Below are 26,973 nucleotides of genomic sequence, written 5' to 3'. Positions count from 1 at the left end.
TGCAGTATTTTATATTTATCTGCCACACTCGCAACCATTCTTCTAATTTACTTAAATCACTTACCGTTCGGCTTCTTCCACCAGGAATTGTCTACCCAGATGCAGACCTTTGTATCATCTATCACCATTGTGCTTGTACAACAGTATCCTGACACATATATAGTAGTTGTGCTCCAAATTTTTTTTTTATGGGAACAACTTTTCACTCCGGTGTCTACTGTATTGGATATTCAGTTAACAGCCTCACCAAAAACAACTTTAAAACTGGCAACAAATAAGCTACAGGTCAATGCTGGAAATCACAATCCACACATTTCTGCATGATAGACCATATGAAGATATGTCTCATACATGTGGACACAGTATTCAGCAGCATTTTCAGCAGCCCCTAAGATCCCCTTCTACCTCTAATGCTTAAGAAGTCATTATGCTAAGTAGGATAAGCTCATTCATCACTTTGTATTTAACATCCTTTCATTCATGTTTATTTTCTATTGTGTTGTGTGCCATGGATCATGTTGGCTCCACTTGAGCCTCACCATACTATATATACTCTAAACTATATGAGTAATATCAAGGAACATGTACAGATACCATACTTAACAACTGCGGTATGGATGAAACTAATGAGTCTTATGTAGCCAAGTGACAGTCTGCTGTTATGTGTGTTCCTTTGTATCTGTATGAACAATGAACGCATGCAAACAAAGGTGTGCCCGAGTTTAAAAAAAAAAATAAAAAACACCATATATCTGATTAAACCAAATTATTCTTTCATTTCATTGCTATATTTTATTTTTATGGTAAATTTTAAATATACAAGATGTTTTTTTCCATGAACATTTATTTTTCTTAATTGAAAATTCTTTTCAAGAGCTCTTAGTTTTCTTGTAATATTAAATATTTATGGTATTTTAGATTTTGGAATCCGTGTGCACTATAATTAGCCACCTATGCTCCATGGAGCAATTATGATCTGTACTTGTTCCTATTTTCTAAAAAAAAGGTAGTATCATCCAAATCAAATCAAATCATCCTTAGAATAAAGATAACACTTTTGCATTAATAGACTCACTAAAGAGTCTCTTGAGAATTACCTTGTCTGATAAATGTTTCATCCTTTTGATGATTAGCTTATTATCAAAAAAATGTGAGTCCAGATATTTTTTAAATAAGACAATAGTCAAGAACATTTATACCATTATTTTCTGCCTATATGCTAATAATATTTTAACTTTTTTATGATAATTTAAACACTGCAAGAACAGTTTTTTTTAGTAAATACAATTTCACCTTAAATGATAATTACCTTAAGAATCTGTTGTGATTATTGTCTAAGGAAAATGTATTCAATCAAACCATGTTATGATCCTTCCAAACCCTGTATGCATCTTTGAACTTAAAGAGGATTTTCAGACAGGAGCCTAAGAAAAGTTTATATTAGTTACCAGATCACATTATTATTGGCTATAATTGTACATGAAATGTTCTGGGGTTTAAATTCATACACTTGCCTACATATCCTTAGGTTGGGATTAATTGAGTTTACTGATTTTATTTTTATTCATTAATATTTTAAGCATTGGGTTCCTTAAATGATTAAAACTGATAAAGCTAAAGCTTCCTTTTTCCAAAGTTATTAGTCATAACATAAAGTGTGATCTATGATTATAACTTTCACAAATATAGAAAATAATCTATTTGAGGGCGTAAGGGAGGATCTTATGTTCAGGTCAATAAGGTATATTATTTTCTTTTTTGAAATGCCAGCTTTATCACATATTTGTTTTATTGCAGTAACGATTTACTCAACCTTCCTTCATCACAGCTTGCATTCATTTATTTACTTAACTTACTCTAAATCAGATAAGGAATAGAGTAGCATAACACATTATTTATCTCCTCGTATGATTCAGCACACTTGCTATTGAGATAATATGTATTTTTAAGATTCTGATTTTATACTTATTATACAATGGATGGACTCTCTAATAGTGATGTGAGCCATTTTAAGTAAGTCCTCACTCTTCACAGAATCACATACAAAATGGAGGTTTCTCTGACTGGAGCTAAGGCCCAATACGTCATACCTAAGTACTAGGGTGATCACATGTCCAGAGAATGAATAAGTTAATGTGTGGATGAATTGTGTGAATGAGTGAGAAAATGAATGAATTAATGTGTTGAAAAATTGTATGAATGAGTGAGAGAATTAATGATTGTTTGAATCAATTATGTGAATGAAAGTGTGAATTAGTGAGTGACTGTAAAAGTGTTTGTGTGTATCATAGATGTATAATTGATTTGTGGAAAAGCAAAAATGGCACAGGTAGGGTGTTTATGGGACAAAGATGGCACAGGCGGGCTGGTCAGGTTCTATGTGGGCAGTGTGGATGCCAGGGCTGGCTTTGGGGTGTAATTTAGGGGTTTTGATCTGTACCTTTAGTGAGTTTGTATGTCAATTCCAATTGATCTATACCTACAAAGTGTGTTAATGTGTTGATCTATACCTGCTATACTATGTTTCCATACATTATCTATGTATACCTGCAAATATAGGGTTTGTATATCTTATTCAGTTGATCTATACATGCAAGTGCTGTTTTATGTGTGGTTTATTTGATTTATACCTGAACTATAGGGCGTAAGTAAAAGAGAGGTGTGATTTAGTGAATGAGGGGACAAAGGGACTCTAGGGATGATTACAGTGGAGAGGATCTCACAAAGTAAGGGTCTAATTTTTATATCTATTGTCAAAAGAGGCTAATATTAAAAAACGAAAACTAACTGTCAGTTTAGCTGTTATTGTGAAATCACATTTCAATTACGGTTTTTAAAGAGATAAGTACATATTATGTAGTTAAAAAATGCATGTCTAGCGCATATATATATATATATATATAATATATACACATACCTGTATGTAATCTCATGCGCTTCATAGTGTGTCCCTGAATGGCAGAAATAAAATGTGGTCACCCTACTAGGTACATCTGCATCATAGTGCCACAATAACCATTACAGTTATCAGTATATGATTGTTCTGTCTCTTATTTCAACCATAATTGCTAAACCGATTCAATTCTCAGCACTGTCGTCTCACGGGGAAGCATAGTTGTGCATTCTACTGGTACAGAGCTCGGTCACTAGCCATGTAGAGAAATGGCACTTTAGCACTAATAAGGGCTTAAGGGACTTAGATATGTTGCGTAAAAGAAATGATCCCCCACTGGATTGTCCAATATTACTTCCCCTCTGCAATATTAGGGAAAGGGAAACAATTTATATAAGTATTTGAGGCAGCAATCTACATTAATAACTCACTGCCCTAAATTCTTAATCTTTTTTGTGAAAATAAGTAATATTAGTATAGTATGCCTTCTTAGTAAAGGGAAGAAGAAGTTGAATTTTGTACTCAACAATATAACAATAAAAAATGTCAAAATAGTATATATTAATAATATAATAATATTCCTATAATATATATTATAATATATAAATATGTATTTCTACTTACTTAAATAATAACATATATAATATAATAACAGAATTAGGAGTATAAGTAGAAATGATCATAGCTGCTATCTCAAGTAAATGTATGCATAAATACTGTATTAGAAAACCTTTATGTGGATCCAATTGATACACATTGTAAAGACTGTTGCTATGCCAAATTCATTGAATTAGCAAAATAATATATTTTCCAGAAATAATTGTTCAAAACATGTAGTGATATTTTCATACATGAAAAATGGAAATAAAAAATATCTTGAATATATCCACACAGTAATATTACAATGTGTCATAGAATTAATTATTAACTAGTGCCTTTTCAAAGAGCCTTCGCATTGATTGGCTGATTTCATATCTGTAACAGGCAAAAATTCTGATTAAGTTTTATTTGTTCTGCAAAATGAATGTGCTTCTCGATACATGATTGATGGGTTAGCACACATACCCGGTACCAAGAAGTGCTACTCTTTGTTTTATGCAAACGGAATATGATTAGCATGTGGCTTTCGTTATCAGATTGGGCGGGACTTGGTTATACACTTTTAAAGCTTCCATCACATCTGTTAAGGGCTCACTTTTTACTAATCCCCATCGTTTTGCCTCCAAGGCCAAGAAAATCTGCATTACAATGTTTTGCGGTGATTATGTAAGTTAATAATTATTTTGTGTAATATATTTAGTATAATCGAAATGTTAATTATTTTGCATGGGTAAAAGTAAAATGCAAATTATTTATTTTTTTGTATTCCTCTTTTACTAGCAATGAGTACATAATTGTGGGTAAACAGCCTAATTCTTTCAGTAGGTATAAAAAATGGATTACGACCCATGGTCAACCACTTGATGTAATCAGTTATGATATACCAATTTTTAAGAAAAAATAAATAAACATATATATATATATATATATATATATATATATATATATATAATCTTTATACCACCCTCAGCAGTAGGGTTTAGCATTAACAACTTATGAAAACATACCAAAAAATAAATAAAAGCTAGCTAGCAACGACACATTATCTTTTTTTACCCCAAATTGATTTTTGATGCTTAATGTAAAAAATGCTTTATGTGGACAGATAAAACTGAAAAATGTTCTTTATATTGTATAAACAGAACTGACGTATTGAATTTTCTGTTTTGTTTATTCTATAAACAATATGAATTGAGTTTTTTATTGAATTAAGAGAAACACACATGATGTTATATTTGTTTGTGATGCATAAAAGACAAGATGTAGGCACATTGATTTAGTTATTTCGATTTAGATTTCTAGATATAATTTTTTAGTGGAACTTTATCTTTAAGATGACATTACACGTACTCCTTTTGATAAACGAGCTGGCCATTTTCTTTTTTTTGCAAAAAGTAGTTACTTATAATGCTGGTAGATATTACTTTTGGAGGTAATTTGCTTTTTTTTTAGTAAATTACTATAAAATCATTTTGCTTAAGTGTAAAAAAAAATTGAACACTATAAAAAGTATTCAAACATATAATTCAAATTGTGTTCAACATAACCTTGAGTTCTTTTTCAGTGACATTTTATCTTGTTTGTTTAGTTTAAAGTTATAATAAGATAATAAATTCCTATGAACAATTGAATCTGTTTTTCCATCAAAAGTTATAATAGATTTGAACCTTGAAATATTGCAACTGTTAAAACATGCCTCAAAAAGTCATCGAAAAAAAATATTGCTACTTATAGCTAGAAAATTATAAAAATGTCTGAAGGCTTTGAATTTGGCAATATTATTTCAAAAGGGCTATACAAAAAAATGGCATAAAAACAGCACAATATCAGCAACATTTTGGGTTTTATTCAACAAATGCACCGTAGATGCTAGGTCTTAACAACACACTTAGTCCTCACAGATCATAAATTGTGAAAATGTAAAATTTAAAAAAAAAACACATTTTCTGTATATCATATAAACCTATCTTCCCAAAAAACAATGACACTCACGCTCTTTAAAGCTGAATATGATACTTAGGTGTATACTTCCCACAAAACAGTGGTACATTTCTCTGAACCTTACACAATATGCCGCTTCATGAGAATTTAAAAGCTAGCACTGAGGAATCAAACCCATTGTAAAATGTATTTGAAAGCAGCAGCATTATCAGGACTTGATTTCCCACTAACTAGAGTTGGTATGTGCAGGCAGCACTATGCTTTCCAGACTGAGGTGAGAAGTAAAGGTGTTAAGTGTAATGGTAGCCAGAGAAGAGCTCGTTGATGTTCCATGCTAAGATGTGTGCAGTGGATGTTTTCTAGTCCTTGAACTTCAGCAAAAGCAAATTGGCCTGGCAGGCATGGGGACAATTCTTTTTTTATACAGTGCCAGCCCAGCATGACCCTTAATGCTGATCCGACCTGCTCTGGGAGGCAGACGTTACCCAAAGTAGTAGCACAATAGCTCACACATAATGTGAATGACAATTAAGTCAGAGACCTGGTAAGCCAATATATTTGCATGTATGGTTAGTAACTAAACTAAATTGAGGGTATACTGATATAGAATGGAGGGGGGAAGGGGTCACTTCTTTACTTACCCCCCTGGGCTAAAGGTGCCAGCCCTACCCTGAACTTTAATAAATAAAGCCCTAATGAGATACAATATTTTAATAATTTTTTTAATGTTCATATTTCAGCAGCTTCAAGGGACCATATTCCCAAACCCAAACTGTGATCCCATGATTGATGCCCAGATGCTCAGAGGAGCTCTTCAAGGATTTGGTATGTTTAATACTATAAGTGCCATATAACAATTATTATATATATATATATATATATATATATATATATATATATATATATACATATATATATATATATATATATATATTATTGCATGATATATATAAATAAATTGCATGATAATAGTGTACCTACATTTTAAATGGTGACAAGAACATAATCTGAAATACAATAACTAATAATGTGTATATATATATATATATATATATATATTTCCTACTTCACTTCCAATATTTTGATTTAATTGCTTACATAATACAGAATGTTATTTATTGATTTGTAAGAAGTGACATACATCTAGAACTGTAACGTATATTAATATGTCGAAAGACTAGGAGTATCCTTGGCACCCCTAGAGATGTTATACATGCATTAAGTACAATATGACATTTCTAGGCATGCTTAGTATTTTTGGCTCCTGTTTCCCACATGTCAAAATTTGCTTGTCACAGATTCCATTTCAACAGCAAATGATAAACAGCCTTTACATTGGTGGAGCAGATTCAATTGAGACAATATTAGAAGGCAGGGTAGCAGGGTTACACATCTGCCATATAATATATTGTAATGTATGTATTTAACAACGATAGCCTATTAGTATACATCTACATATATCATAAACATTGACTGTCTTATGAGTAATTTAAAATAGGAATAAGTGTCTAAGGACTGTCTACAGTTCTAATTGAACAGTAGCCAACTCTTAACAGAAACAGGGAATAGCTGGCAACAGAGATCGGAAATTGTTTATAATCAATTGATAATTGATAATAATTGGCAGTTTATTTTGACTTGGAATTTGTGTGTCAGGCCACAGTTTCTCTGTTCTCTCCATCTTAACATGATCCATTCTATTAGTGTTCTGGGCAGGGCTGATATTGGTGCATGCAACATGATAGATGAGTCTAGCTGGGCCTGCTTCTCAGTTGATCTGTTACTGGGCCTTATTTTTAAGTTCCCAATATGGCTTAGAAAGAACATATCTGAAAGGCATTACAGTGCTTTGCCAAAACATTCTACAAAAGTGTACTGGAACCTTTTTACTTCACTACCTCCATTTTTTTCAGAGAAACTATTTAGGGAACTAACATTTTCTCAAAGTATTATCTTAAGAAGTAACATAACCCAGCACAAAGTGAATAATGCATCTTACCACATGAAGCCATGACTGTCAGGGAAAAGCTAACTAAATATACATCTAAAGTGGCTCACAAAACCACAAAAGTAAATGTTATCACAAAAAATGTATCATTATTTTCAAGAGGCTATGTTTAAGATTTTTCTTGCAAGGCAGCACGCCTAGGCTAATATACACAGTACTTTACCTCCCTAAAGAAAACGACAGGCTCGACCTCTCAAATGTACAAAAGTACTACTGGGCCACACATCTGCACAAAACTGTTGGTCGACCAGACAAAGTGTGGGTAGGTCTGGAGCAGTCACACTTCCCCATCCCTCTGGCAGAAACTCTGGAAAATGAGGAAGACAGTACCTTCACATTACACCATATAGCCGACTCTACATGTATGGCACACCAGAAGGATGGGAAAGGATGCTTTCATTTTACTCTTCCCCCATGCTGCCTTTCACCTTCAACCTTGACCTTCCCACAAGAATGGAAATGGGATCCAGGGTCTCCAAGCTGGCACCAGGGTCTCCAAGCTGGTATCATGTTGCCGGATGTTCACCCCACATAGTTTGAAAGGTTCCACTATGCACAGGTCATTCACTTCATAGGATCTCTCCCATGTAAGCACAGGCCAACCAGGAAATTACTCATGCTTCAGATCAGTGCATCGCCTATATGGCCACCTGGGTGTCCTGGCTAAAATTAACCTCCTCTGAGAACATGGTGAAAACAGGTGACTCATAGGGCAGCACCCCACCTCAAACTTCTTTACCTTTTTATTTCTCTCTACCCCGCTCTTTTTTCTTCTTCCCGGGAGAGAGTGGGTGGTGTGGACAGACAGAAGATTCTATAGCAGTACCCTCCTTCAAGGAGGACCACCTGTCAGAATGTCTCGGAGTATAGTACGACAAAACATCTGTTTGAGCAAAGATTTCTAGTAAGAAAGGCACAGCTCTCCCACAAGAACAAATGAGACACGCACGAACATTGATGGTTAAGCGCAAATCGCATGGTTGATGAAAACTTGTTACCAGGTGTACCCTGGGATGGTACTCATGCATGTGGCCTGTATGTGCACGTATGCTTTGTCATTCCTTTGAAACCCCTCTCTTTTTCCTTCTGTGTCCTATTATTCTGTTTATTAATGTGAAAAAACTTTAATAACAATTTTATTGTAAAAATGTATCATGCTGCATTTAATTCGCATTCATTTAAAAAGTGTTGATGTCCCTTTTATTAATGGGTATGTTCAAACAGTGTTAATATTTCAAATTATTATTACCATATCAACTCAAAATACACATCATTAATAAGCTTGCAGATAATTTCTGTTTTAATTGTTTCTGCTATGTGAGCCATGCTTTTCTATAACAGATCATTTCAGGCAATCTAACAACTGTGTTACACAACACTCCATTTACCAAGGATTTAATATAAGAGTTTAATTATTATCCACTTTGTGCTTAAGGCAAAATGTTATTCTACAGAGATATATTCAGTTTACATCTTAAATGATGCATTTACATGAATTTGATCATATTTAAATGAAAACTAGGCAGTGCTACAGACAATTAAAAATGCAGATCCAGCATTACTTCAACTGTTAGGGAAATATTTAGAAAATGTAATTCCAGTGAACATTGTTAAGCATGGAACCATCGGCATGAACGTTCTTTTGGCCTTAGTGGTGGCTGGTGCGCTTTAAACTATTGTATCCAGGGAAGACAAATAAACCATGTTATTTTCTATTGGACACTTAGATGACCCCTTTTGAGCCCAAAGGTACGCATTTACATATTCTAAAGCCTCGCTGAGCTTTGTAAAAACAAACAAAACAAACCTGATGTATATATATATCAAGACACAAAACGCGAGTGTGGTATATGTAGAACTATTAACCATTTAATACCTTTATATTTGTTAAATGGACACAAAATGAGCTCATAAACGTATCTTTTCTTTTTCTCTCCAGGATGCAATAAGGATGTCCTAATTGAAATTTTAACCCAGCGCTCCAATGCACAAAGGATTATGATAGCAGAAGCCTATGGAGGCTTATATGGCAGAGTATAAACTCTATTCTATGTTTCTTAAATCATTATCCTTTCAAGGGAGGAATAGCAAACAGTACTGGGATCTAGATGCTTCCGGAATGTTCTAAGATATTCTAGATATTTTGTTGCAGGCACCAGTGATCCTTGTACCTAAAGGTACCTGCAGTGACAGAAACTTGTGAATGATGGTTAGCCATAGTCATTTTCTTTTGGGCTTAGAATCACTTATTTTTAAATTAAACAATTATGTATTGCTCCAAAGACCAAAGAACGACCTAAGGGTTAGTATTGGCATTAGCATGTGAGAAGAAGGTTGTGACATCAAAATATTATCATTCTCCTAGAGGATGGAAACAAGTTATTTTGTTCACATTGGAAAATGATGAACAACAATGAAACCCTTGATACCTGGTAATTAATATTTAACCCTTATATCAACCACCCCCTAAAACAGATTTTTTTTAAAGTTAGTGTATGAATTTTGAAACACATACAATTATACTATAGTTAAATGGTTGTGACTGGGTTCTCAGCATCTCCCAACATCTTATCATTTCAGGCAAGGCATCATTCATTACTACCCCGAACAGCTGATCATGTAAAAAGCAAAATTTTTGCTAATAACAGAATATTAGCCCCCAAATTTTATATTTATATACAAAAAAACATGAAAATTTGAATTGTTAATATAATAAATCCAATGTAGTTATCGAATTGTAGCTCTTGCATGATAAATGTATTGGAAATACGAGAGAAATTATTTAGAATATTCATTGATTCCTATTAACTGACGTGCTGGAATTTACTATACCTCTGTGTTTAACCACTTAATTTTATTATTTTATTATTTTTCTTTGAGGATTTGCGTGGAGACCTAAAAGAGAATCTTGATGGTCATCTTGAAGAGGTATTGGTTGGTCTGATGTTTCCTTTCCCAGCCTATGATGCTCATGAACTCTACCATGCTATGAAGGTAATTATATTCCCATTTAATCATTATTATTATTACCTTTTTTTCTTAAGTGACAATAAATTACGAAATTGCTGTGCAATTTAATTGGGGCAGTTCACTCTTACGTAACAAATAAACATTAATGCATACTAACACATCAAGAGTTGAGAACCCTGCTCATGAGTTTGCCATCTACCTTATGGTACTTTATACAAAGTTCCTGGCAAAAATGCTTTTTGATTCTTGCTAGGGCCTCTCTTAGTGCTTGGTTTCAGATGGTGGACTGCAGAGCGCTTTGGATGTTTCAGGAAAGCTTGTTGATTCTTGCAAGGGGCTCTCTTAGTGCTCGGCACAGCCACCTTTAATATTGACTGGACACTGGACAAGCATTTGCTTGCCCTCATCCCCCACTCCTTGGCATTCAATCATGCCCTCACATCAGTGCAGTCTTCCCTGCTTATGACCTTTATGTGACTCTGCATGAAACACCCTCACGCCACACATGCAGGGTAGGGGAGGAGCACAATACTATGCCAAAAATGAATAGCCTGGGTGAGCAACCTGAAATGGAGTGTGAGTCACGATCAGGGCCGTTCTTAGGTGATCAGGCACCCTGTGCTAGGCCCTCCCCCATCATCACTGGGGGGGGTCCCTTTGCCCTCTCCTTCACTGTACCATACCTCTCTTTTCCTCCCTCATGTAGTTCAGGTATAGATCAAATAAACAACACATGGAAACACAACATGCAGGAATAGATGAACTGAATAAAATATACAAACCCTGTATTTGCAGGTATTAATACATAACACATGAAACAGGTATAGATAAACTGAAAATCACCAACAAACTCAGCATTCAAGGTATAAATCAAATAAATAATGCACAAAACCCCTAAATTGCAGACAAAGATCTTAGGTCGCAAACCCCAAAGGTCAGCCCTGGCACCCAGATTGGATGCATAGGACTTACCATCTTTGTCTGTGCCATCTTTTCCCCAAACAGCCTCCCTGGGCCATATTTTCCCCAAACAGTCTCCCCCTGCCAACCGTGCCCTCAAAACAACCTGCCTGTGGCATCTTTGCCCTCCACTTACACATCCATGCTATCACATATACCGTATACTCATTCATTCACTCATTCACAGATATTCATTCACAAATACTTATTCATTCACTCATTCACAGATACTCATACAGAAACTTTTTCATTAACTCATTCACACATATTCATTCACACATATTCATTCATACGCTCTCCACCCCTTTACCTGAACTGCAGATTTGTCTGTGGCGCTTGTACACATTTCCGTATGGGCTGACACCTAAACTCTGCGTTGCTCTCACACTGTGCAAACAACTTCTCTTTACAGCCCAGGGGAAGCAAGAACACAGCAGGGTCACGTGACATAATATGACTCCTCTGGGTTCCTGCATCCACTGGGTGGTACAAGAGATGTTGCAGACACGCAGAGATAAGCAGCGGGCCCGTATAGAAGTAATTGCACAGTTTCTGTGGGCTCAAGAGGCCCCCTAGGAATGGCTGTAGCTGGGGCAGCTGCCCCCTTTGCCCCACATTAAAGACAGCCCTGATGCTTGGTTTCAGATAGTTGTCTGAAGAGCGCTGGGGATGTTTCAGGAAAGCTACAAGAGGGGAAATAATCATGCTGATCAACTTTGTCTTTCGCTATGAGTTTAAAAAAAATTTAATAGTTTGTTTCCAATGATCTAAGTAGATATATAGTTAATTACGCTGTGGGATATATATATATATATATAGATCATGTGAGGGGCAATTTTTTCTTAAAATATGCATTAATTCACTCCATTGCCAGCATAGGTACATAAACTCACACTAAACATAAAGCACAATGCCTAACGCATTTTGTGCCAAGTGGTGCTTGATCATAGATCTAATTTATGAGTAAGTAGCAGTGCCAAACTGGGAATGACTGGGTGACCCTGGCACTTTAAGGCCAATGTTTTGATACTCATGCATCATACGGCCAAGCAAATGAAGCCAGCAGCGAGATCATTGGTCAGTTGCTAGTTTTTGGTTTTTCTATTCTGCTGCTGGTCCAATATAGATTGTTTCTCTTTAAAGATATACATCAGCCAGCATATGCTATTTAACACATTTGATAATTGAAAAGCACAGGGATATCCTCAAGCTCTTTGACTTATAGGAGATGTCCTGTTTCCAATTGCACATACAGTACATGCATACTCTAGCTTTTAGATAGCAAGTATTCTTAAGACAAATGCAATTTATATTAGCGTGTTCACATTATTTATTCTATCTTTTATTGCAGGGACTTGGAACAGACGAAAGCTGTCTCATTGATATTTTAGCATCAAGAACAAGTGGTGATATATTTCAAATGAAAGAAGCCTACTTAATGCGTAACTATTTTATTGTACTATCTACATTTGTTTTTGTTTCGTTCTATACTATACTAAACAGTATATTGTTACTTTTTAATGCTAGGACATGCAAATGAGATTGTGCTCAATCTTTTTTCTTGCATATAATCAATGAATATATTGGTTTTCTAGGAGATAAAAACTAACTTTGTGCACAGAATTAATGTAGATAACTGAGTAAATTATAGAAAATGAGTGCCATTCATAAATACTATTTTAACAAGTGTTTCTTTCTAGAATATGGAAAGAGTCTGGATCAAGATATTTACTCTGAGACCTCAGGTCATTTCAGAGATACTTTAATGAACCTGGTTCAGGTAGAGTGGACTACTTGCTTTCATTAATTCACAGAATGATGGTAATGCTCCCTTAAACATAAATTAATGAGAATACGGTTCAAGTTTAATGATTTGTTCCATTGATTGTCTGGGTCATCTGCAAATGCATAACGGTAATAGAGGTGATAGAATAATTAACAAACAGCTCAAATGTGCTGTGAAACAAACATTTTAAGGTTGTTTAGCCTAGACTACAAAATATGATGCTATGTGTAGGTCAATATATTTATTTAATTGCAAACTGACAATAGTGAGTGTGATGTAGGTTCTAGAATAAAACACTGATCTACTGAAGATTGCAACATATATATTTCTCATCGCTCTCTTGATTCATGAAGTCATTGCTTGAATGGCAGAAGTCTCTGTAGGCACCAGTCCTTTACTGGGTTACATATGCATACTTCCTAAATGTTTTTTTTACACAAGGACAGACCATATTTGGGACTAAATTGCCCATGTACCACCTTCTTCGTCCAATTCACGTCTCTTTTTTCCATAAGCTCAGAATGGTTGCTAGGGATGAGGATATCACAGTATTCTACTTAGAAATGACTGAGTAAATAAAATGTGTTATTCTCCTTCTAAGTGCTATACTCAGTTACATAAATAGCTATCAATAGATCATAAAGTCACATTAAAAAGTCTGCCTGGGACCACTTCTCTAACCATACCCTAAAGCAAAAGCATTCGTCTTTGACCATTTCAAATTGTGGGAGATATATTATTATGAGCAGTCTGCACATGGAAATATATATTTCTATCCTGGAAGCTGGAGTACTAGAATATCAAGTGAGGAATACTGAGTCACATTATTGGCATAATACCGGCGCCTACAAGTGATGTTATGAAAAATACTAATACAGTTAATTTAGTTTAAATAAAGAAAAGGCAGCTGTGTATATTCGGAGCTAATGTCACGGTTTTACCCTATATTTTATAATGTAAGTGTAGCCCATTTCATTAGAAAACATTTTATTTGTTCTAGCTTTGTATGCTTACTATTTGAGTACAGAAAAAAAACACATTTACATTTAGTTAATTTTAGTTGACATGAAATTTTAATGGCAAAAGCAATATTTTAAATATCACAACAAAATAATTGCTATTTTATGTATTTATTGCTTACCTTTTATGTATTTTAGGGTGTGAGAGAAGAAGGATATGCAGATCCTGGCATGGCGGCTCAAGATGCCATGGTAAAGATGTCCAAAGTTGATCCGTTGTGGAAGCAACTTAATTACTTAATGTCCGTGAAGCATTGCTTATGCCATGTCAATTATTTATGTTTCAGGTTCTATGGGAAGCATGCCAAAGGAAAACCGGTGAACATAAAACCATGTTACAAATGATATTATGCAACAAAAGCTACCAGCAATTATGGATAGGTAAGGCATATAATATAAGGTATATTTAACAGCCTTGCACTGCACGCGTGTCACCATCAATGTTAATGTTTTTATGTATTCTCAAACGTTCCCTCGAAACTTTCCTTTATCTGAAGTTAAATTATATTTAAAAGAGCAACTTTTTTGGTGGTAGTATTTACCATAGTCAATGAACTAAAAATCCCCATCATCCCCATAGAGCTATACCAGCCTATATATAGAATCTTTACTGGCTCTTTACTTTGAACAGCCGTTTAGCCTTGCGATTCGATATCACAAGGTAAGTCCCAGTGAACTGCTCAGTCTCAGGCAACCCTCTATCTCAAGATCTAGCTAGGAATATTTTAAGTATTTATCACCAGTATTTTAACTATACTCAATAAAGATTTAGTTTTAGTTTATTGTTTATACTTACTAGTACCAGCAAAAATCATTTTATAACATTTTAGGACTGCATCTGGTATTGTGATATCCATGTTTGATTACCGTCTTTACTTACAATGTTGATGGAAAGTGAGTATTCCATAATATAATATGCTAGATTAATCTTTGTATCAATTATATGATTAACAGTGTAGATAAAATAGAAATGGTTTTAGTAATAGGTTTCAATATATGAAATTAGTTTGCTTTTTTCTTCCAGTTTTCCAAGAGTTTCAGAATATTTCGGGGCAAGATATAGTAGCGGCTATTGAAGAGTGCTATGAAGGAAACTTTCAACAGCTTCTCTTGGCAATTGGTAAGAACTACTTTTGTGCAGTGAGTGCACAGGCCACAATACAAGTCTGGACTCCTAATTGCATACATGAATAGCATACATTACCAGGTTTGTTATCAGAAGACTCAAGTATCACCCCAGTTCTCACACCATCATGGCCCATCATTTTAATCCTTTAAGGTGAATCCGGGTCAAGAAATCCCATCTCCTCGTATTCTTTAGCAAACCCAAACTGGCAGAATAGATTCAACATAGTATGTAGAAATTTAATTGAATATTGAATTGAAAATTGAATTGATACCAACTTAAAGATGTTATGTCTTTAAACCTGACTTAATCAACAAATTCAGATTCATTGAAAGCCTGCTGCTTTTCGGCATTAATGTGGAAGTCAAAGATGACTACTAGATAAACCCATCTAGTCTGCCCATAAAAAGCTTCCTGATGGAAGGGATTCAATCTCCTGTCAGTCCTATCAGACCTATTGGTCTGTTTTCATAGTAAAGAAAGCTTTATGTCTCTCCCTTGCATGTTTAAGTTCCTTTACTGTATTAGCATCCACCACTTCTGTTGAGAGACTGTTCCATTCACCTACTAATCTGCAAGTAAAGTAGAACTTCCTTACATTACATCTAAGCCTCTGAACATCTAATTTTAGACTTGAGTTCTAACATTGCAATTTGTCAAAAATATAGTATAGGTTGAAAAAGACTTCAGTCTATCAAGTTCAACCTTTTACACATGCCTAGTTCTAAAGTTGATCCACCCGAAGGCAAAAAACCCTACTTGGGCCAATTACCAATTATTGTAAAAATCCTTCTGTGACTTCCAATATCTATTTCAAGATCATTAATAAATAAGTTAGAGAGAACTGGACCAAGACAGAACCCTGAGGCACCCCACTTACCACAGTTGTCCAGCTTGAGAATTTACCATTAACAACAACTCTTTGCACCCTGTCACTAAGCCAGTTTCTAATCCAAATGCAGGCATTTTCCCCAAGACCTATTTGTCCCAGCTTATACAATAACCACTGGTGTGGAACAGTGTCAAATGCTTTTGCAAAATCTAAATCTAAAATGTCAATATCTTTCTGGAGATGTTTCTGCAGAACTGTGCACAATAATCAGGTGAGGCCTGATCAGAGATCTCTAAAATAGCAGAACCACCACCCTCTTGCTGCTACTAATCCTTTTCACAACACAACCCAGCACTCTGCATGCTTTTTCTGTCACTTTATTACATTGCCTGCTCACCTTTAAGTCATCAGAAATAATTCCTCCTAAGCCCCTCCTGAGATCAGTGCCCCCAATGTTATATTCTCCCTTGGGATTTTTATGCCCCAAGTACATTATTTTACAGTAATCAACATTAAACTGCAGCTTGCCATTTGAGTGGTTCCACACAGAATGTCTACCCTGCTGCAGACCTTTATATGATCTGTAAAAATACATACCTACCATTAAGACTTTATATAATATCACTAATAAAAATAGTGTGGGTCCCAATTCTGATCCCTGAGATACCCTACTAATGACAAGTCCTTCCTCTGAAAATACACCATTAACTACAACCTTCTGTCTCTTGTCACCCAACCCAAAGACTGCAATTTATTTATAAGATTTCTATGGGGGACAGTGCTGAATACTAATAGGCTGTGTCTACTGCTCCTCTCTGGTCTATTATTTTAGTAAACGAGTAACATTTAATTACATTAATTTGACAGGATCTCCCTGTAGTAAACTCATGCTGTTTCTGATCATGCAAACCATTTGCCTCTAGCTATTTAACAATCCTAAACTTTAGCACAGTTTCCAGTAATTTGCTAACTACACAGGTAAGACTTAAGGGGTCTGTAAGGGTCCCTGCTATGTTTTTGTGAAATGTTACTATAATTGCCAACTTCTGGTCTTCTGGAACTACCCCTGCCAATAGTAACAGTTTATCACTATAAAACTTTGTATAAACTGGTTAAAAAGTCTGGCTACTGTTTTGCCAGGACACTTTGAAACTCTTTTATTAACTTTGGGTGTATCCCATCAGGATTTTTCTGTTTTTACCTTGGTAGAGTTCAAGTAGAACTACTTCCTCTGTAAACACACATGTTTCACATGTCACGCTATTTCTCTTCGCTACCTCACCTACATCTTAAAACAGAACAAAAGTACATAAAGTACAAAAGTTCATAATGTTACTCGTGATTATACTGCAACATTTACAATAAGGATCTATCTGAAGTTGTTGTTCTCTGAAGTGTATGATCTTACAGAAGAGGAAGGTAAGCCTATAAAGTACATTATTTTTATTTCTGAAATGAAATCCCAGCTAAACTGAGATCATGAGATGCAGAAGAAAAAACTCCTGTTCTGAAAATGATTGCATTGCAGGTGACATTATTATGAGACCAGACTGTCCCATTATAAAGGCAGTAGCAGCATGAGTAACTGTTGCTGATCTATTTGAGGTAGATGGGTAAATAAAAAAGGATCACCATGATACATACAAGGGTTACAGAACTGCCAGCTCTTGTAACTGACAGGTAATATTAAAACTTAATGGAAGTGCCTATGGCCACACAATGACTACAAGTTTCCCCAAGCCCCTGTCTGCCTGCTACAGGTTCTGGTCAATAGAAATGAGGGTCATTTTTATGTTCCCAATATATCACTGCCTATCATCAGAAGTCAGGATTAAACCCTGTGCCGTTGATATTCTAGTCTGCTGGGTATGGGTGGACATAGAAGAGTTAGGGGCAAGGCACTTCCGAGGAACGCTTCACATAGAAACACTCTGCAGAGCTCAAGGAAGCTGCAGGGACTTCCGTTTTTCACTCATCATGTCAAAATTTGGTGTTTTGCACAAAAATAATGAGATTTTAATACACACCACGACAATGTAATAGTTAACAGAAGTACCGTTCTTTATTTGTGTATAGTTTTTCTCCAGGGTTATTATATGCTGTTTATCTCTCTGTGAGCTGGTGAGGGAATACATTGCTGTGAAAAGCCAATGTACAGAAAATATTCACAATGGCTTCTTCTTTTCTTTTTAATCCTCATTGTCTGTATTGTTTCCATGGAGAGGGAAATGTTCGTAATTATATCCTTAGCTGTTACCTTTTTTCCTATAATAAATCATACATGTTACTTATGCTAACAAAGATCTCAATTAGAACATTACAGGAGGATTTAATTTCCAAATATTAAAAAGTCAATAAATTTGTGGCCCGTATCCTCAGCATTGCAGGGGACTGTATTTCAGAAACACATTATCCAGGAGAGTTCGTTACAGGAAGCTGCTAGCTTAATGTCAACACTATGATATCATGGTCAATGCTGTGCATTTTAGTCACATGCATTGTGTCAGCTGCATGTGTCCTTTATCGTATTATCGCTATTATCACATCATAATTATTATGATATTTTCAATCAATGTGAGACGGGACCTCACCCCATTCCCCTATTATGATCAATAAAAGGGGGGGGGAGCCAATAATTGTGGGGGCTACAGCTATATTATTACAAGAAACATTGAACACAATAAGCATCTTGCTATCCCTTTGCATGGAATAGCCCAAAACATTTTTTTTACAAAAACAGAAACCTGTACTTCAGTCTGAGGTCAAAACCCAGTCGGTAAGCGGCTTGTCTGCCTTTTTATATATTTTTTAGTATTTGTTTCTTGCTAAGTCACTACTTAACTAAAACTCAATACTCGCAAGTTCCCATTAGTACAAAATATTTTTCCACACGAAAGAACAATACAAACAATATAATCTGCAGTGACTAATGCCAGCATTGTCATCAAGGTACTGAATATTTATAGAAATGTTTCTTGTACAAAATGTGAATCTTGTGTTATATGAAAGACCATGTGTTGCTAGGATCAGCAGGTCATATTACAGGAAAAAAAAAACGACTAAAAAATGTAATGGGTTTTACATTTTCACATCAGGACAATTGCTTATTCTGGATCCCAACCTGAAGGGCCTACCCCAGGCCTAGTAACTATAGGCACCGACAGTTAATGTAAAAAATAGACTGTATTATATATCTAAACCCTGGACCGCAGGTGGTAATTACACAAAACTGCCACATTGCTTGACAGTATTGCTTTCAGTTTAATATAACCAAAGTACAAGAAAGAAAGTCTCCATTGGCTTTTATGTGGTGGAGCTAATGACACACATGCATATTGATGCAATGCAGGGAAATTACTGATACGAATCCACTTCACAACTAATCACATGCTGACAAGAACACACACTCTAGTAAATTATTCATTTGAGTTTGGCGCTGCCTTAGTATATTACCTTCATAAATTATTGACTAATAAAAAAAAACCCTGCAGAGAAAGGTATGTTATAGCTTCCCTTCACTTGGAATCTCAATGTTCAAGACATGCTGTTTCTTTCGGGAAGGAGATATTACATTAGTGTTACAAATGTATCTAGTTTGAGAATCCGATGGAAGCTTTAAAAATCCATTTTTATTTAAACAAGCTCTTTTCTCTTATTACCTATTATTACCAATGTGTCTTAAGTAAAGTAGCAGGCGTTAGGTAACGGTACTGTATATATATATATTCTTTAGGCTGTTAATACAGATGCTTAAGCACATAATGGACCTTAGATCTAAGGTCAAAAAACATAACTCCATTCATATATTTAATTGTATAAATCAAATTCAGCTCGCACCACGTGAGCTACTATTACCTCTTCGAGGAATCCAACTTTATATCTGTCTCAGAACAACCTGTCTAAAATAGATAGATTGAAGAAAATAATATATTGTTGGGAAGATACAATACACAATACACAAGTGCTTAGAAAGACCAAAGTGCTAAACTAGAAGAGAGCTTGCCTTGGCTATCTTTTACCTGTCTGCCCTTAAGCAGGTGACCTGGGGCATCATGTGTAAAAACAGTTTTAGTTGTTGTTAAGTTGTTCGTCATCATCATCCATGTCGGACACATTTTATATATATATATATATATATATATATATATATATATACTAAGACTGTGTGCAGTAAACATGGATTAAAATATTGTTTGTTAAGAATATGTGAAATATATTCTTTATTGTTCACAGTTGCTTGTGTACGAGACAAAGCATCGTATTTTGCATACAGGCTACACAGCGCAATTCATGTAAGTATATGTACATGTAAGTAAGTACACTTTACTGAATTGACTTAATTCCATGACTTCATTATTTCCATTAAAAATTTCAGAAGGTGGTAAATCAAACAGTACAGCAATTATTTGTAACGTGATGACCAGTATTAGAGCATTTTAATTAATTTAAAAAAAACATAGGCCTGGATTAACTGCAGTGAACTGCAGTGAACACACAATGACTCTGCTGCCATCTAGGGATAAAAATAGCTAAAATATGTTTTGTATAATGTTGGAAAACAAGGTGCTCATCAGCACTCAAACTGAAAAGACTGAAACATATTGAAAGATTTTGTCTACAGAGTGGTAGCAGTACACATCATTTAATTGCTAAAATCGAGTTCCCTGAAACTCCAGGGAAGAGTTGAAGATCATTCTCTTTCTTATTATGCTGGAGAATGGGAAGAAGAAGAAGACGGACAAGAACTAATATTTACTCATTGCAGCCCCCCACCACTACGTGTTTCCTGTGACTCACTCTCAAGATTTAAGTTTTGGGTTTTATAAATTATTTATTATAGTTCATTGAATCTCAAATTATAAAACAGCATTTTAGGCTAGAAATTGTACTCGACCCTTTAGTGTTTAATCCATGCCCTTCCCTGTATCTCTAAGAAGCTTAACTATGTTGCAAGGGGTCTTGTTTTCCAAAGGTTTGGCTCATTTAGCCTTTCTTGGAAGTGGAGCGTTTGGAGTTCCTATCCCCAAGGACCTAGTGGATGAGTAGGGAACACTATGGTTTACCCACATGCTGTCTTTACTGGACCATATTAACAGAAGTCCCTAATTTATAGGGCTTCCTAAACCCTTTGTGTGTCCAAACATATTTAAAAGTGTGGACACAGATCTTCATACTACTCCACTAGACCACCAGTATAATGGGTGTCAGGTCATCTGCTATCCCTTTAGGACTTAGGATTCATGGCCTAGTGGAAGCTATACCTTCAAGACCAAAAAAATAAGTAGGAATCAAATGGCTTTCCAAACCTACTCCAAAGAACTTATTATTTGGATGTCTGAAATTTAGAGGTCTCAAAATAAATCCATTCTGCATTACAAGACCTAGAGTAGCAAAATTCATAGAATAGTATAATTTCTTTTCACACAAATCACGTATTGTCCAGAGCTTTGTTTGCTAGGGTACAGATTTCTGTACATTTTTCTGTCAAAAACACCCCAGTATATTAATATACTTTGTGCCTACACTGGTGAGCAGCTATACTGCTCACCCATATGTGAGTTTTATAATGGGGTCTGGGACTATATTTAAATTACTTTGCAATATTGCACTATTTGTGTGTATTTTTTTCTGTCTTTTATGTAAACATGTTCCTGAGTCAAGCAAATCTTCAGTTTATATTTAAGTATATATATATATTTTTATCACATAGGGTGAGTTCGTTTGAGCAACACTCTATTATTATAATTTGTGATTGTTTATGCACATTTGTGGTCTGTGTGTTGAGATTGCAGCACAACTTACATTCATTTGTATAATTAAGCACTTATATAACTCATTTTTGCTCTATTAATATACCTTGACTTAAAATTTCACTTCTTTTTTTCTAGGACTTTGGTTTTCACAACAAAACTGTAATAAGGACACTGATCTCTAGAAGTGAAATAGATCTTATGAACATAAGGAGAAAATACAGGGAACGATATGAAAAAACATTGTTTCATGACATTAAGGTATTTATTTTAAATTTTACGCTTAATGTTTAAATGGAAATAATATGGAGATGCTGACAGTAATGTGTATACATTTATTTCTAGGTAGCATTAATTATACATGTTTCAATATTAGCAATCATGTTTGTTTTAGGAGAATTAGTGCCTAGCTCGACAACCACATTTATGTGATAAATTAAGTGGTGGAGCCTCTAGGCAGGGAATAGTTGCTACCAGGGCCGGCCCTATAATGGGGCAGACTGGGGCAATTGCCCCAGGCGGCACTTTAGAAGGGGCGGCACTTTGCCGCCCCAAGCGCTTTTTTTTTGGTTTTTTTTTTTGAAGCGGAGGAGAGAGAGAGGGGCACCGAGTGGTTTTCGCTTACCCGCTCGGCGCCCCTCTCTCTCTCTCCTCTGCGGCGAGTCTCCCTGTTCGGTCCCGGTGCCGGCTTGTAATGCAGAGCGCCGGAAGTGACGTCAATTTCCGGCGCTCAGCATTACAAGCCGACACCGTGGCAGAGCAGGGAGACTCGCCGCAGGACTGTTTAAAGGTAAGTACCGGGGGGGGTAGATAATGGCGTCGGCGAAGTTTAAAATGCCGCCGCCGCCCCCCCCCGGCGGGGGGGGCGGCGTTTTAAACTTCGCCCCAGGCGGCGTTAAGTCTTTGGCCGGGCCTGGTTGCTACCTAGCACACCGAGAGCCAGTGGAAGTGAAGACACTGGTGCTCATGGGCTGAAGCAGTGTAGGAACAGCTTGAAATGCAGCAGACCAGAAGACTGACAGTCAGAAATAGCATGTCAAATCTGCAAAAGGCAGCAGCTGGAGGTCAACCTGGCAGGCTGTTGAAATGAAACTGAACCTTGAAAACAAGTTCTGCAAACAGCAGAGCAGCAACCAGCGAGGGACTCTGCAGATTGGCACGTGAGTATGGCACAAGAAGAAAGAAAAGAGATGACTGCTGGACCTGATGGCAGGAGATCAGGAGTTCTCATAGGGAAGGCTAGGTAGGGAACCCTACAAGTTATTTGAAACACTGGGAGTTGCCACTGACATATGGTCTCACAGAAGGTGAAAAGCTCCAAAGGAGACATTTAACTCGGGATTGGCTGTAGAGAGTTTCCCTTGCACTTTTCCTTGCACCTTATGATAAGAACAGATTTTGTTTGAGTGCACATTGTTCTTTATTGTTTATTTTAATATTTGTACATATTCCAAGTCCATATATGTTTTATCTTTACATGGATTGGTAGATTATACATATGTAAGATTTTTTCTTTAGTTTCACTGATTTTTACATCATTGGTGTTGATATATATGTTTTATGGTTTGTCAAGTGTCTGTAAACTGTGTGTCTTTTATGGTGAATTTTAGATACACAGTGTATTTTGATATTATTTCACTCTCCCCAATACCAGCACCGTTCACTTTATTGTTTTCCCATGGACGGTGTTGTCAGGAGCAGGCTTAACTAAGAAGATGCTAAATTGCAGCATACCAAAATTTTGAATGTGGCTCCTTTAAATCTTTAAAGTGTGCATTGCATGTGTGCAAGCTTGGGGATTTTGTAGCATACATGGGCTGTCATTATTCTCATCGCTGTTTTTTTGTTTTCGAGGGTAGTTAGATAAAGCTAGCTGATACATGTTTGGCTGAAAAATACTAAGAAATACACCAGCGATTTTTATGAGCATGTCAACGTGTAAGCTCTGCTAATGTTCCTCCTCATTCTGCTGATGTCCAAGCATCAAGAGTAGCGCATGTTAGTCCTATCCAGCTATTGTGCCTGTCCATTCCACACACACTCTGACCCTTTGTCCCCCCCATGCAATAATTTTTGTAGATACCTAATAGCATACATTACCACCTATGTCCACACATAAAACAACTCTGTGGAATATGGGGGTGCTATCCAAATCAACACATAATAATAACTATTCATATAATCATCCTATGTCCCCTCTATTTGTGCATAGAATGTTTTCTTAAATGTGTGCAGAGGACTCGGAAAGAATAAATATATGCGTTTGTGTCAACCACATTCACTTATATCCCCTTCCACATTGTTTATTGGCAGTGTACCAAATACCATATGGTGTATTCCAGTGATTTAAGTGACAATAAAAATATATAAGTGTGTTTTTGTTTGTCATCTCATATTATAAAATAACAGCCAGAAGGGGTAATAATCCTATCTGGCCATTTTGTCGATTCGCAGTAGTACAGATAATGCAAAATGTCAAATGGCATTAAAACAGCAGATTTCACTTTTTCATCTAATTTAGTAAGCCGTTGCAACAAACAAAGCAATGCAAATGGGTTTCTCTACTTTTCTTCTATTTGCAAATTACAACAATATGTGGATACTAAAATCTGCAATACCTATGGAAACGTAATGCTAATTTAATTGAAACTGTGCCCTTTATGCTGTTACGGGGATGTCGGTGAACTTGTTTATCCATTTATCTACAAAATGTTAATTGCCATCAATTCTTTAAATAGATTTTGCATTTGCTCACTTTTGTGGGAGTTATTGTCAAAAAGTTCATCCCTGAATCACAGCAAATATGCATTCATTATACTCTAATACTAACTAGAGGAACAGTACAGGAACACATGAGCGTTCAGTGTTGTCACAATAATGATCAGTGCTTAATGATGCATATTATTCAAATGTAGTATGCATATATGTTGCTTATTTAAGTCAAATTCAAGATAACATAACCCACTTATGCAGGAAAAAAACAACTCAACCCACACATTGTACTGTGAAAGATTTTGTTTGTTTATAACCTATATATAATAATATAGATTCCAAAATAAGTTACCGGCACTCATGGGACTTGTTTTAAATAATTCCACGAAACTCAGTTTTTCTGGTCAACGTTTCAGTCTTTTTATTTATAGAATTATATATAATAATGATATAATATTATAAATCTTACTTAAGGCTGGGCTATCTTTGAAGGGACAGATGGCCCAGTGGCCCACAACAGCTCTTGGGCCCATGCTGTTGTATGTTCACATGTATACATGTAACATTAGTAGGCTGCGTAAAAGATGGATTATTGCTGAGTCAGTATCGGCTTCTTGAAGCAAGTATGGCTTGGGGTCCTACTTGGAATATAGATATACATATAGGGTGTCCAGTTAGATTTTGGGGGTTGATTTATTAAAGCTTTTCCATCCGAGTTGTATGAAAAATGAACACCTTAGGCAATGTTCCCTCTAATTTTTAGTAGTTTGTGTATGCAGAAATCTTATGTTGTGCAATGGTTTTCCCGCTACAAAAGAATTAGTGCATTGAATGCTTCTGGAAATAGTAATTTTGACACAGTGTTCCTCCCATGTCTAGTGGGACCAAACCAAAGACTAATAAGGGTTTAATAGGACTTGCCCAGCACCCAGCTTGCACACATAGGACTTGCCTCAGGACCCAGATTGCATCCAGAGGACTTTTCCAGCACCCAAATTGTACAGATACTATTTGTCCCAGCACCAGATTACACACAGACACAGGATTTAACCAGATTGAATCAACAGCAATTACCCAGCACCCAGATTGTGCCCACTCAAGTCTCCTATCAGACTTCTCTCAGTAAAGGCTCCTCTCAGTCTGGCTCAGGCACAACCTTTATTTATTCTATACCATTTAGACCCAAAACAGTGACAATAATGGATAGAATGTAAAAATACACACATATATTCTACTCTTACAAACACCTGCTCAAAACCACACATGCCTGCCAATACATATGCACATCCATGCTTTCCCTTACACAAAACATCCTGACACTTACTATTGCATCCACAAATATATATACACAGTATATGTATGCAGCAAGAGGTCAAACTCTTGCATACATTATTTTATTTTGTTCAAAATTAACAAATGACTTGAACTTAAAGAGTAAACTACAAACAAGGAAGTAAAAGACGGTTTACATACATTTTTTCAAGCAATACAAAATTAAAAAGTAAAGTATTTACCTAATTATCTAGATATAATAACCACCGACACTCAATACAATACAATATTACAAACTGGCAGCAAGGTCTCCTACTACTACTACACGATGCTATAAAACTAATTAATAAAGTCATATTTTTTAACTTACCAATTAAAGATCTATTGTTTGATTAATGCTGGTTTAAATAATGTTTCTTTTAAACATTTCATTTTGTTCATTTTGTTTTTACAGCATTTTTCTTCTGGACACTATGAAAAGGCATTGCTTGCTATCTGTGCTGGTGACGGTGGTGACTATTGAAATAATTTTCAAGATAAAACGATAGAAACTCCTGCTGAAACGGTCATGAAGTAGAAACGATAATGAAAAAAAGTTTGCAGTTTCATATAAAGTTCTATGGCGCTAAAGGCAATATTATTTTTTCAATACAAAACACACATTATTATGGTTAATTGTCGGCTAGGTTTGTAATACGTATTGCAATTGCATACCGAAACTCAAAATAAAAAAGTTTGCATTTCCATCATCAATATGTCTTGCTTTTTATTTTATGTACAAATGTGTATAATTGAGTACCAAACTTTATTCGTGGTAACAAGTCTAACCCTGTGTTAGTTAATGTGATCACATTATTAAGGAATAATAGCACAACATAAAAATATGTATCTAGTTTTTGAATATTACAATTTTGAAATATTTCGAGCACCATTCTCAAATATTTGTCCCACCCAAGAGCTTGTATTTAAAGCTTACCCATGAGGTTGGTCAATTCATAGCTCAGTTAAAAATAAAAAAAATAAAGTAATTGTTGGTCAAAAGTGAGGCTGTGTCCATGCGCAATGTAATTGATTTAGGTGCAATATAAAAGCAGACATGAATGC

General features: G+C 35.6%; 1 protein-coding gene across 1 annotated transcript; it reads left to right on the top strand.

Moving 5' to 3' along the window:
• The first annotated feature begins 4,081 nt into the window (after positions 1-4,081).
• Positions 4,082-26,622, top strand: ANXA10 (annexin A10). The gene is made up of 12 exons (XM_053459935.1): positions 4,082-4,159; positions 6,175-6,259; positions 9,382-9,476; positions 10,323-10,436; positions 12,724-12,814; positions 13,073-13,152; positions 14,316-14,369; positions 14,465-14,558; positions 15,202-15,297; positions 20,369-20,427; positions 22,024-22,146; positions 26,324-26,622. Exons 1-12 carry the CDS (start codon positions 4,142-4,144, stop codon positions 26,390-26,392), a joined length of 978 nt encoding a protein of 325 aa, XP_053315910.1. The 5' UTR covers positions 4,082-4,141; the 3' UTR covers positions 26,393-26,622.
• Positions 26,623-26,973: the final 351 nt, after the last annotated feature.

This window comes from Spea bombifrons, chromosome 1 (genome assembly GCF_027358695.1).
Source record: "Spea bombifrons isolate aSpeBom1 chromosome 1, aSpeBom1.2.pri, whole genome shotgun sequence".
Taxonomy (NCBI): domain Eukaryota; kingdom Metazoa; phylum Chordata; class Amphibia; order Anura; family Pelobatidae; genus Spea; species Spea bombifrons.
Note: the sequence above shows the minus strand (reverse complement) of the source record. Positions and strands in the feature narration are given on the sequence as shown.